The sequence below is a fragment of the Urocampus carinirostris genome, chromosome 1, assembly GCF_059441175.1.
Source record: "Urocampus carinirostris isolate Australia breed hairy pipefish chromosome 1, RoL_Ucar_1.0, whole genome shotgun sequence".
In the NCBI taxonomy this organism is placed as follows: Eukaryota; Metazoa; Chordata; class Actinopteri; order Syngnathiformes; family Syngnathidae; genus Urocampus; species Urocampus carinirostris.
Window position 1 is genome coordinate 56080235 of NC_142349.1, and position 12879 is coordinate 56093113.

Below are 12879 nucleotides of genomic sequence, written 5' to 3' on the forward strand. Positions count from 1 at the left end.
TGATATAGTAATACAATACAGTAAATATTTTATGTTTTATCAAGCAAAATGTTAGCCTCCTTTCTGGCTCGCCATCGAGTTTCCAGTCTGGCTATTGAGATGGCTTTTACTCTTTTAGCTAGCTATCTCGCTTCCTTTTAGTATTTTACCTGAGTATGAACTTTACATTACAATATTATTATCATTGATACAATCATATTAGACATTTGGATTTGGATTCTTTGTAAACCAAGCTACATATTTACTTTTCCCATATTTTACTCTAAAGATTTCTGTTCCCACAAAAATGTTGAATATAGCTGATGTTATATTTTATTACGATAATTTAAAATAGTTTAATGAACTTTGGAAAATAATGAAAAGCTGTAATTTAAAGTAAAAAAAATAGCAAAGTTGGAACATTATTTTGTCTATAAACGTAACGTATATTGGTAAAAATGACTAATTTAATCAAAAATTAACAAAAAACAATAACTGACGTGTCATTTAATTTTATGCACCATTTAGAAAAAAAATTAAAATAAGCAAAATGATCTAACATCCCAGATGTTGATGATTTGCCTCATATATATATATATATATATATATGTAATATATATATATATATATATATATATATATATATATATATATAATATGTAATATAAATAGAATACATATATAAATAGAATAAATATATAAATAGAAATATAGTAACAAAATACAATAAGAAGTATAATAATATAATAAGAAGTATAGTAATATAATATAGTCAAATGATAAATAATAATTTAAAAAAACTTTTTCAATACTTGGTCATATATTTTTTCGATATATTAAAAATACAAATAAATTGCAAAATTATCTGAAAATCGGGAAAAAAATTATTATCTTCATTATAGTGTAAATATATATCAATAAATATAGTAATTTTAAAAGAAAAAGCAAAATCAATAACTACATAATTTTGGCTCATTTTATTTTAGGTATTATTTAAAAAAAATTGTTGAAATTATCAAAATCATTTAACATCACAGATGGCAGATAATTCTTCTCATATGAAATACTTTTTTATTGTATGAAAACTAGCTTGATTGATTAATTACATTTTGAAACAATTTTGTTTTAGCAAATAAGAAACATAATACTTATATTTTTCTAAACCATAGTTATGACAGATTGTATAATATTATCAAAATTACCAAAATAATCAGCAAAATTTTGAAAATTAACTAAATGGTAAATGGTCTGCATTTATATAGCGCTTTTCAAGTCACTGAAGACCTACCAAAGCGCTTTACAATGTACTTCACACCTACCCATTCACACACACTCACACACCGAGAGCAGCGTCAGCCATGCAGGGCAACTACCTGCTTATCGGGGGCATTAGAGATTCAGTGTCTTGCTCAAGGATCCTTTTACATATAACACGGAGGAGCCAGGAATCGAACCTGCGACCTCTTGATCCCAAGACGACACTTTACCTCCTGAGCTAGTCAACAAAATCTGTAGATCTTCCCAACAGATATGGACTTTGATATGACGTACACTCGCCGGGTGTAAACCTTATCTCTGTGATTGAAATAATGATGGACACGATTAATCTATCAGCGCAGTATGTATTTGTAAACATAGTTTTGAATAGAATTGTAATTCTGCAAAGTAGTCCTTATTTTAACTCTATTCATCTGTAATTTGTAACGGTATGTCGTTTTTCTGCATCTGTAATGGAATACAATTACAATTTCCTGGTACCATAATTCCTTAACAACGTTACATGTATTCCGTTACTCCCCAACACTGCTAAACATCGAATGCACAAAGCCACAACTGACCCAGGTGATTATTTGATGCTCATGAGCACTATTGATGGTGTCGGGCATCGCCCTTGGCATCTGGACAAGTCGCACAAACTTCTCAGTAAGCTAGCCTCGGATTCTGAAATTCGGGGGCAAGAATTTGCAACGGCACTGCACTGCAGTGTCGGCAGACGAGCCAACTAGGGCTCGCTTCCAAGGCCACATCTGCAAAACACGTCAGCAGAGAAGAAAGCTGCTCCTTTTTGCTTATGTTGTAAATCGCCTTTTCTTCCCCCGTATATTCGTTTGATTCTGGGAGTCAAGAAGGCGGGTTAGCAAAGTAAAGGCTGAAGCTGATGAGCAGCGGGTTTTATTTTACAGAATATTCTGGGTACAAATGAGATACAGACAACAGCTGTAGTAATTCACAAGCGCAATTATGTAAAGGGCTTACCACGTTCTTTTACGAACCGAAAGGCTGTGATGGAGCAGAAATTTAACTAAAAAGATGTAATTTCTCATTAAACTAAACTGAAAGTACTCATACAGTCTTTCTCCAAATCAGTCCTTGCAAGTACCAACTGGCGCTGATTTTAAAACACTTAAGGCCACATCTGGCTACAAAACACAAAGCAAGACTACTAGAATAATGGAAAAGTTGTATAATCACAGCCAAATAAATTAAGTCATATGATTACGATTAAATAAACGAATGACCGATGTTATGAGAAAATTATAAAATTATGATTAAACATAGTCAGTGATATATTTATGTTAGGGGTAAGGAACTCAATTAAACTGGGGGGCTTACCAAAGTTAGGGTCTGGATGTTTCTGAGCTGCATTGTGTTTTCCATGAGAAAAGTTCTCGTAAAGCATTCAACTGTTTTCCAATATTTTTGTTACCACACAAGGTAAGATTTAAAAATATATATGATTGGTTGGTTGGTTGGATACCTTAACCACTAGGATTGCAGGGGCACCATTTCGTGTGGTGTTTCTTAGGAAAGTTCAGCCTTGTGGAACCATCCCTCTCCAGGCCAACATACATTATATAATAAGAATTAAGAAGAAATTATAATACAGTTCACTTTTTGGTGGACTTAACAAGTAAAAGAACCATTAGGCCCAACAAACATCCGCTCTGCTGGCAACTGCTTGCAGTAATATGGAATTGGGGATAATGGATCATGGCTGCATGAGTACTGTACTGAGAGAATAGCAACAAAAAGCCACAACGGCCAACAAAAATGCACTCTGCCGACCCCGCTTGGAGCGATAATCAAACATTGATAATGGATTATAGAATTTTTTGAACCCGCGATGCACTGAAGCCACAAAGTTCGAAGCAAAAAGTAGTGAGGGTACAACAAAGACATAAATATAAAACTATTTTAAAGCCTTCACTTTACTTTTGTGCAGGGGTTCGATGGCAGACACTCGTACACATTCTCTCATGGCGAAATATTCTCCCTTTGTATCTCGATCACTGTTGTCACAACGATCGCTGTTCTCACAATTTTCCTCTTTAGCACTAACTGTCTTGAACCCATTATAATTGTCAAAAAAGGCAATAAATCACACTAAATAACAATGAACTCCCAACATTTGTTGTTGCACTGAAAATCTCAAAACAAAACGATGCTAGCTGACGGGGCTAAAGTAGCCAAGATGGCCGCTCATCTAACTCGGCTGTAGCATGCCACCGACCTCTAGATTTCACACATAAGCACATTCACACATTGTGAAATGGTCCCAATTTTGATCCCGGCTAACTATGGTGCACGGTGGTAGAGTCCCTATCAAGTATTAAGGTTTCACATTATAGCGTGGCCCTAAACTATCATCTTGCTAGCTGCAAAAGGCCTGGAGGCCACGAATTTGAGACCCCTGATGTACGTCTACTCAAGTAAGCATTGCCCCTTCCGATTCCGTTCAGGTTCAAGGACGCCCTGCCGAGTGAGACGATACTTTACTGACGACATCATCCCGTGGGTTGGACCGGGACATAATGGTGAAGGGTGATGGTTATTTGAGAGGGCACGTTGAAAAGGGATAACGGTGACTTTTGGATTCAAGGTTCTAGTTGATTGTTTTTTTCTGAATGACGGAATAGAATACAATAGCAGGATTGTCATTAATTGAATGTAGTTTACATTGATTGATTGATTGAGATTTTATTTGAGAACAGCACACACAATAAAAAACAGCATCAACCAACGGAAACATTATCATATTTGAACAAAAAAAAAAGTATACAGACGCTCCCCTACTCACGACCATTTGACTTACGTAAAATGGTAGATACGAACATTTTTTCGGGATGTCGAAAAATATCTGGACATTACTGTAAGTAAGATTTTGTATTGTGTGCACCTTTTTCCGAGTACAGGACATTGCTGTAGTGCTTCTTTCGGCGTCTGATGGTGTTTTGAGAGGTCACCCAGCATCCACTCCGAAGACGAAATCCGGCTTCTACTTCCTAGTTAGTGTGTATGCACACTGCACTGTATCTCTAGCATGCTAATAACTTGATATCTCGTGCATCCATTCCATATGGTAGGCGTGAAGTGTAAAGAAGAGGCGAGACGTTTTTAAAAAAAAAATGAGAGTAGAATAAGACAGATTGATGCGGTTGAGAAAATGGCTGGATGGCTTTTTTTCGCCCACTTTCTACCACGGAGGAGGAAGTAGCGTAACTCTGGAAGCCCATCTTCCACAAGTAAGTTAAACTTCACTTTATTTATCTTTTATAGAGCATATTATTTTATGAAATGTATATTTTTTAGTACAAACCAATACAGGTTACTTATACAAATCTTAAACAAACAAAATATAGCACTGAAGCAACTTACGAACAAATTCAACTTAAGAACGATCGAGCGGAACCTATCTCGTTCCTAATTAGGGCAGAGTCTGTACAATACAATAATAAAATATAATCCTCACAAATTATTTTTTTTCCTTGCAGTGAAGACGTATTTAAACTAAAACCGATAACACAGCACCATTCCCCACAAGGGAACATTTAAAGAAATTAAATGATATTTCAAACTTACGATAACGAAGACAATAATATACCAATAATTCTAAGGACAGGTACCAACAATGATAAGGACAAAATACCAAAAATGGTAAGAGAACAGCCGTTCATTACTGCTAAAGCGTCTCATTGTAGAACTTTATTACTACTACCACTGTAATGCTTTGGCCGTGATCCATTATCTCCAGTCAAGTATTGCTGAGAGCAGAGGCCGAGAGACCAAATTTGTGTCATGTATGGCGGCTCTTTCTTTCTCTTTATTTCAACTAAAATGATCAGTACCATGTGGCCGGGAACCATTACCCTAGTTGACTATAACTGCTGAGAGCAGTGGCCAGCAGAGGGCTTTTTTCAGTTTGGGCCACTAGAGCGTGCTATTGTAGCTCGCGTACACTCAACTGCACTCTTTTGGCCGTTATCCTCACTTGACTATTGCTGAGAATGGGGGCTAGGTGACCAAATTTGTGTCGTGCATGGTGGGTCTTTTTTTTCCTTTGTTTCCTCCTAAACTGACCAACACATGTGCGCCCACGATACATTATCTCCAGTCAAATATTGCTACAGCGGCTCACTGCATGTTTAAAACACTGCATTTTTCCATACACGGGCAAGATAAGTCTTGTGTGCAGCAAGGCGGTAAACAGGAGAACCTTACTGAGAGTCATCAACACAGCCTAGAAAATCATGTGCCACTCTCTACCCAATGTGAAAGATTGTCTATGGATGTTCCTCAGGATATTGTCGGTGTTTTTAAAGTCATGGAAAATGTTGTAATCTACTTTAAGTCCCAAGTTAAAGATTTTCTGACAACTCTAGGCATTATTGGTCAGGCATGTAGTAGACAGGCGGTTTCCGGCAAAGGTTTCAAGCAGGAACATAGAGGAAAATTAAGTCAGATAGATATGAGGAGGCAAGTAAGAAAAAACAAGAAAACAGTAAGAAATGTGCGCCGCCATCTTTTTTTTCAAGAGTTCAAGTTGTTCTGATCAATGCAGGCCCGAGTGGGATACGTTAGCCTCGGAGTCTGCCAAGTATCTTTTGGACAGAGGTAAGCGGAGCTGAGAAGTCGACTCCCTCGAGTGCTGACCGGGCCTGTTTTCTGACACCGATCAATGGACACACTGACGCTGTTTTTCTGTCATTTTCACCCCCGACTCCACCGTTTGGAGTTAATACAATCAAACAAAGCCACCATTGCGCTTTTGTTTTCCTTTTCTGAATGAAAGTATTAAAAATGTATTACTTGAAACCTTTTTGGAGCTGGACACCAGCTGTAGTTACATTTTCAGCCACAAGCGGCAGTAGTGAGTAAAACATGCAAAGGGAAATTGTGTATTATTTAGTGGTAAAAAAATGATTCATTAAAAAACTATATTTGAATAATAAGCAAAAATACATGAACTGTCATTTAAATTTGCATTTTTGTAATACTCATAGGTTGAGAAATCTGTACTTGTTTTACATATGAGGCTCACCTACGGGAACTGACTCGATTGTCTGCCATCTTGCTGCTACGGGTACCCCCAGTAACCCAAAATCCCCACAGTCTATATTCTTCCTTGTGCTATTTAGCACACATTTTCAATTGCATTACACAATACAGTGACATCTAGTGGTCGGAAATTACAAAGTACCTTGCATTTTTTGAATTCTGTTGACATTTTTTAGTGTCAATCAAATATTGAATTATTGAATGACAAAGTATGGAGTTTCTAACATAATGAAACCAATTTAGAAAATCAAATACATTATTTTATAGTTTATTTATTTCATCGTTATAATTTTTACTTTATTAGCGTTGCATTTAAATATTCAGAAACATTTCAAAATGAAATATAAAAAGATAACCGCACTGGCAGATAATTTGGCTTACTTTAATTATTTGTTTCAAATTTATTTTAAGATATTTTTTTCTGGTTTTCTGTGATGTAGTTGAAAAAAATCGATTTTGTTTGATCATTTTAAGATTTTTTTATTACTTTCGTAAAAACATTTTCAATGGATAAATACGGCCTTAAAAATAATACAAAACATGTAGTGTGGTATCATCCACCCCTATACGTCTTTTATCAAGCACGTTAGATTCTGAACTGAATGAAGAGAAAGAAAGGCATTATGGGTAGGAGTTCAGCCAATAACCTATCAGCATCTTCATCATTTAGTAACACAAGCCAATGGCGGAGCACCATTTTACACTACATCGACCATTAGCAGACTAGCCTCTTAGAGACATAACTCGTCATACGTACGAACACAGTCGTTTAGTGGGGCCGAAACATAAATTCATTCCAGACCGTTAAGCGAAAACGTACTTAAAATGAGCAAAACCGTCTGCCAAAAGGGTAAGAAAATGAAGAAGAAATCAAAATTCTAAACAGCATTCAGAAATGCATCACAGTCTTAACACATTTCTATAGTCCTCACTTAATTTTGAGTGCACACGATATTACATCACAGCCAGATCACATAACCGCCACATTATGAAATCGACCCCCAGAATCAATGGCATTCTTCCATGAAATATTAATACCTGGCAGGAAAATGATCACCTGCCTCCGGTGCTGGCCAAACATTACAGCTTTTTATGAGATACAATCCCCCGCTTGGGGATACGACATTGTAATAAAACCAATGTTTTGTCATTTATTCCGGAAAAGAAGTCGTCTATCTGATTAATCGATGGCTTGTGACTTATGGACTTTAATAAGCAACCTTACTCAAAAGGATGAAAACAAAGTTCGTTTACGAGAGGGGGGTCTGAGTGAGCAAGAGAAATCGTGAAAGAGAGGGAGAGAGAGAGAGAGAGACTTTACCTGAGGTCACTGTTCAGCCTCAAAGAGCAGCTCTTTCCTGAGGGGTGGGGGTTTTGGACTCACAACCGCTACTTTTGGTCTCTCTCTCAAGCAACGGAACCTGGTCCAGGGATCACCAGGAAGGGAGATGGGGGACAAAAATGCCGGTAAGAACTCATGGAAGCTGCCGGATAAAAGGATGAATGGAGTTTGTGCAGTTACTGCTAGTTAGTGTGCCCACGTTGTATTCAATGGTCTCGTCGTCATGACACTCTCGTTCTTGTTGTGTACATGCGTGCGATTTTACATGTGGTTTCTTTCTTTCATGTTTTTTTCTATTAAAGCTGGTTAGTATGGGATCATTATGTAGTTGATCACTGCGCGCTTCTTTTATATTTTGTTTGGTTACATATCCTGGGTGGTCTTACTTTCATGTTTTGTTCGGGTAGAGCTAGTTTCTGTTGAGAGATATCCTGTGGTTTCTTTGTTTCCTGTTTTTGTTCAATTAGATCTAGTTAGTCCGCCTCCTTTATTTCTCATAGTCTCATTATCATGGCACTTGTGCTGTCCACGTGTAAGAATGTTTCTTGTGTCGTCTTCCTATCGTGTTTTGTTCGGTTGGAACTGGTTATTGGTGGTACATTATGTTCTTCTATGCAAGCGAGACTATGTGTCCTCTTTTTCATGTTTTGTTCTTTTATGTTCTTTTATGTTTCGTTCAAGAAGCGGTAGTGTTCCAAAATATCCTACATGTCTTTCATGTTTTGTTCAATGAAATCTAGTTTCTTTTTCAAAACTTTTTATTCCATTTATCCTTTTTCAAGTTATTTTCAATTAGAAGCAGTTAATGTTCCAACATATACTGCATTTCTTTCGTGTTTTCGTTCAATTTGTTTTATTTACTGTGACGATTTGATATTTCACGGTCTCATCGGCATGGATTGTTATTGTGTACTTGTGTTTTTTTATTGTCTTCTTTCACATTTTGTTGTGTTCTTTGCATACGTGACTATATTCCTTGCATCTCCTTGTTTAGTGTTTTGTTCAGTTAGAACTAGGTCGTATTCTAACATATTCCGCATTGTCTTAATTTCATGTTTTGTTTTGTTAGAACTAGTTAGTGTTGGAACGTTATGTAGTTGTTTTATCCAAGTGAAACTATGTTCCTTGGGGCCTATTTTGTAGTGCTTAGTGTTGTATGAGATTGTTATTATTTCGACATATTCCGCATTTTCTATTTTCATGTTTTGCTCTGGTAGTGGTAGTTCTTTTTCCAAATATTGTCACTGTAAATAACATGACTGCACAAGTCATTTTTAGCAATTACAAAAGTAAAAAAAACATATTAAGAGAAAACAAATCTGAAATAAGTTTACGAGGAAGAAATGATTGTTTGTTTTACGATCTGGAATACTATTGATTGACCTGCCTTCTATGGGAGGCTGATTCAGGCAACAATCTCAATTTTGTCAAAAATTAAGTTTGGGAGTTATGTTATTAGTGTTACATTATCTGGTGTCTTCTAGAACTAGGTAGCAGTCCAATATATGTTGTCCTCCGTTTTTGTTTTGTTCGGTTAACGGTAGTCTGCGTTCCGACATACCCTGTATTTTCTTATTTTCATGATTTGTTCAAATGGATCAAGTTGGTGTTTCGAATTTATTTAGCTGGGATGTGTAGTCAAGCATGTGTGGGTGCCTATGACATCTTTGAATTCTGAAGATCCTAGTAAACTTTGTTTTCCTGTTCCTGTAATCCCTCCTGTACAAATTCATCGGCGGTCATACAAGTTGACTTATTTTTTTTAGTTGAAACTAACTTAAATTATTCTGGAGAATTTTTCATCGTACACTGGCCAAAGATACCAAACCATTTGAGAGACGTTTTTAACTTATTTGCATCGTCCGACCATGTTTTGTCCTTCTTATATGTCTAGCTGCGCTAAGCTAAAAATTGCTAGCTCTCTTTTTGTTAGATAACTTCTGAAATAATTGGAAATATAACGTCAAATATCACAATTTTATCAGGCCCTCTTTTTCTTATGATAACTGCTGCGGTGAAGATGTTTTTGCTGACCCGAAACATCCTTTTATGTACATTGTATTCATTAAAACACCGACAATATGCCAGGCCAAGGTCAGCGGCGACGGCGTAATTATATATTGTGTGTAGTGCAAGCTTGTGTGAAACCTTATTAGTGAAGCAATTTGAATGAAGCAGAATGCCGCAAAGGTTTTTGTCATGTATATAATGCTCAATTAACTCATTAAATATCACATCATTGTTTATAAAGTTATTTGGAACTCATTGTGACTTATTAATGTAAGCAGTGTGATGCATTGAATGTGTATGTCTCCAAGTGTTGCAGCACAATTTTTCCAAATTGAACTTTTTTCCATAACTTTGTTTAAAGAGATGAAGTTGGGGTAACAAAAAAGGGGACAGGGGTGTCATTGAGTTTTATTGTATTTAGTAGCTTACAGTAAAAAAGTCAAAAATGAAAGAAAAGAAAAAAAGCCATATTATTATGGTTGTCGATGTTATTGCGGATTAAGATGATGAAGAGTTAAAGCTTCAAATTGCTTTAACTAAAAAATTCAATTTTTAAAACCAATTTTAACTGGACCAATTGTTTTAAAGATAAAAACAATAACAATAAGACATTAATCATTTAATTTATGTATATATAATATGATAATAACTTAATTATTTGTTACCAATATTATGACCGAAATGTTAAAATTATTATAAAAACAATAAACAATTCTTTATATCATTGTAAATATTATATAATTTATCCATTTTTGAAATTTTTTCTTGTCATACTTTGTTATTATTATTACTATTATCATTATTATTATTATTTTTACTGTTGAATAGAAGTGTAGGCAAATCTTTAAACTTTGACAATATTTTTATGAATATAACAAGAAGACAACAGAGAAGACAGAGATGAAGAAGGAAAAAAGAACAAGAAGACAGAGATGAACATAAAAAGAGGATAAAGGGAAAAAGGTAAAAGAGGACAAAGAAGAAAAGAAAGAAAGGATGTGGATGCAAGAGAAGACAGACGAAGAGGACAAAGACAAACATAAAAAAGCCAAAGACAAACATGAACGCGGTAAAGATGAAGAAGAGAAGAAGAGAAAGTACATAAAGAGGAAAAGATGAAGAAGAGAAATGTGAACACAAAGAAAACATAAAAGATGAAAATAAAAAGAAGACAAAGACGTTGAAAAAAAACAAGAAGACAAAGATGAACATAAAAAAGAGGATAAGGGAATAAATGAAGAAGACAGAGATAAAGAGGAAGAGGAAGAAGAAGATGAAAAAAGAAGAAGGTGAACAAGAAGAGAAACACAAACAAGCAGAACAGGTGGAAGAAAGACAAGATGACAAAGAGGAAAAAGAAGAAGAGGCCAAAGACAAAGACAAAAAAAGACTAAGAAGACAGAACAGACAGAAGAGAAGACAAGAACAACAAGCAGAAGACAAAGACAGTAAAAAAAAACAAAGACGAACAAAGGACGAATGATAACAATGAGACAATGTAAACTTATGTCATTCATTGAAATCCATCTACACTAAATCACAACTGTTCCGCCTGCTTGTCTGGATTCTATTGTTTTGACCCTGCTAATTAAGTCTGATGAGCAACCAAATCAAACCTTACTACTCAGCATTTTTCCCGATTCCCTTGACTCAACCATTGAGTCTACTTTTGTCACCTCTGGCGTAAGCCCTCCATTCCCCCCTTCCCCCTCCATCACTCAGACCCACCCACTGATCTCTCCTTGTCTTTTTTTGTGCCTCCGCTATTACGTCGACTGCCGGCGCCGTAACAATTGGTTGGCGCACGTTACGCGGAGAATGGAGCGAGGGAAGCGCGGATGACGACCACGATTGTCCGTAAACGAAAGAGCGACGGACGGAGGAGGTGGCAGCGGCCTGGGGGGGTCGAGACCACCTTAAGATGCGTTCGCGTTCCGCAGGATGTGCCCTTGTCAGGCCGGCTGCAACGCCGGCTGAACCTGCGCTAAGCGGTTCTATGGACTGAGGGGAGGGTGGCAGAAGGGAGGGAGGGGGTCTCCCATCCGAAGTCCAAACCAATGAGGATTCTCAGGCCATTCCTTCAAAAAGGAGCGCATATGCTGCAGTGTTTCTGTGGACAACGATCGGAGTCGACCACTATCACTGACGGTGAGACCCAAGCCCCCCCAACACACCCCCTCCATTACCTGCAACACCAAACAAACGCACTGTTTTGCATGTTGCTTTGCGTATCTGTTGTGCGTATCCGCGCGCGCCGCATTTTCTCTCCTCTGAACCCGCGCAGTGCTGCGTTCAAGTGCCCACGGAACAATTTGCAGCTGGAGAACCCGAACGCTATACTGTACTTGTAAATTTTTTAACCAGCTTGGACAGAAATCAAAATAAACGAGGGAGAATAAACCGGTTGAATGTGACTAATGATCGATGAGATGACATTGGTAACTTTTTATTCCAACCCATATATGTAATACCTCGTATTCCTAGTTCAATGCACCACAATCTATAGTTGAGTATACTGTACAATCATCCATCGGTTACCGTGGTTAATAAGGACCAGAACCACCCCAAAACATGAAAATCACAGCCCCATAAAAGCCCCCAAGGATCCAACTTACTTTCAAATGACGTCCTTACCGACTGATAGTCTACCACTGCAACAAAATAATAACTATAGATCTACAAATAAAACACAGAATTGTAATTGAATGAATAGTCTTTATCGTCATTGTACAAAAGTACAACAGAATTTGGGGGCTTCTCCTTTCAGTTGCGGCTGTCTAGCTGAACTCTCACATCAGGTATCCTCAGATTGAGCCAGGTCTTTGTAATGATTAAATACAACTGTCCTGTGTAGCTGTGTCCCGTTACTTGTAACCCCAGTTAATCTGTTTCATGGGTCATTGATCGGGCATTGGTGAGATACAGGCTGGACACGGGGGCTTAAGAAAATGTAAGCCAGTCGGTTTGACCTGCAGTATCGCTCTTGCCTTCACTCCCGAGACCACGTCAGATGCAGACCTGATAACAATCCACGGAGCACCTGCTGTTGATACACATTTCTCTGCGCTCGTCTGACTTTCCTCAAAGTCTGATTAAATTAATGATTATTTTTCAATGTAATTAACTGCTAAAATTGTACCTTAGCTGTAACCGTGCTCCACAGTTTGTTTTGGGGGTGGGATGAACACTGTTGTTTGACTGACAGCATAAAC

The 12879-nt window shown here is 37.1% G+C and overlaps 1 protein-coding gene across 2 annotated transcripts in view; it reads left to right on the forward strand.

Moving 5' to 3' along the window:
- Positions 1–11441: 11441 nt before the first annotated feature.
- LOC148376330 (fibroblast growth factor 12) overlaps positions 11442–12879 on the forward strand; it is a 63741-nt gene continuing 62303 nt past the window's right edge. Inside the window, exon 1 of one of the 2 annotated variants that reach the window (XM_088346355.1) lies at positions 11442–11815. In XM_088346355.1, coding sequence (XP_088202481.1) covers positions 11725–11815 — 91 coding nt within the window. In that variant the 5' untranslated portion in view covers positions 11442–11724. The remainder of the gene's footprint in view (positions 11816–12879) is intronic. The other variant, XM_088346364.1, reaches the window with a different exon arrangement.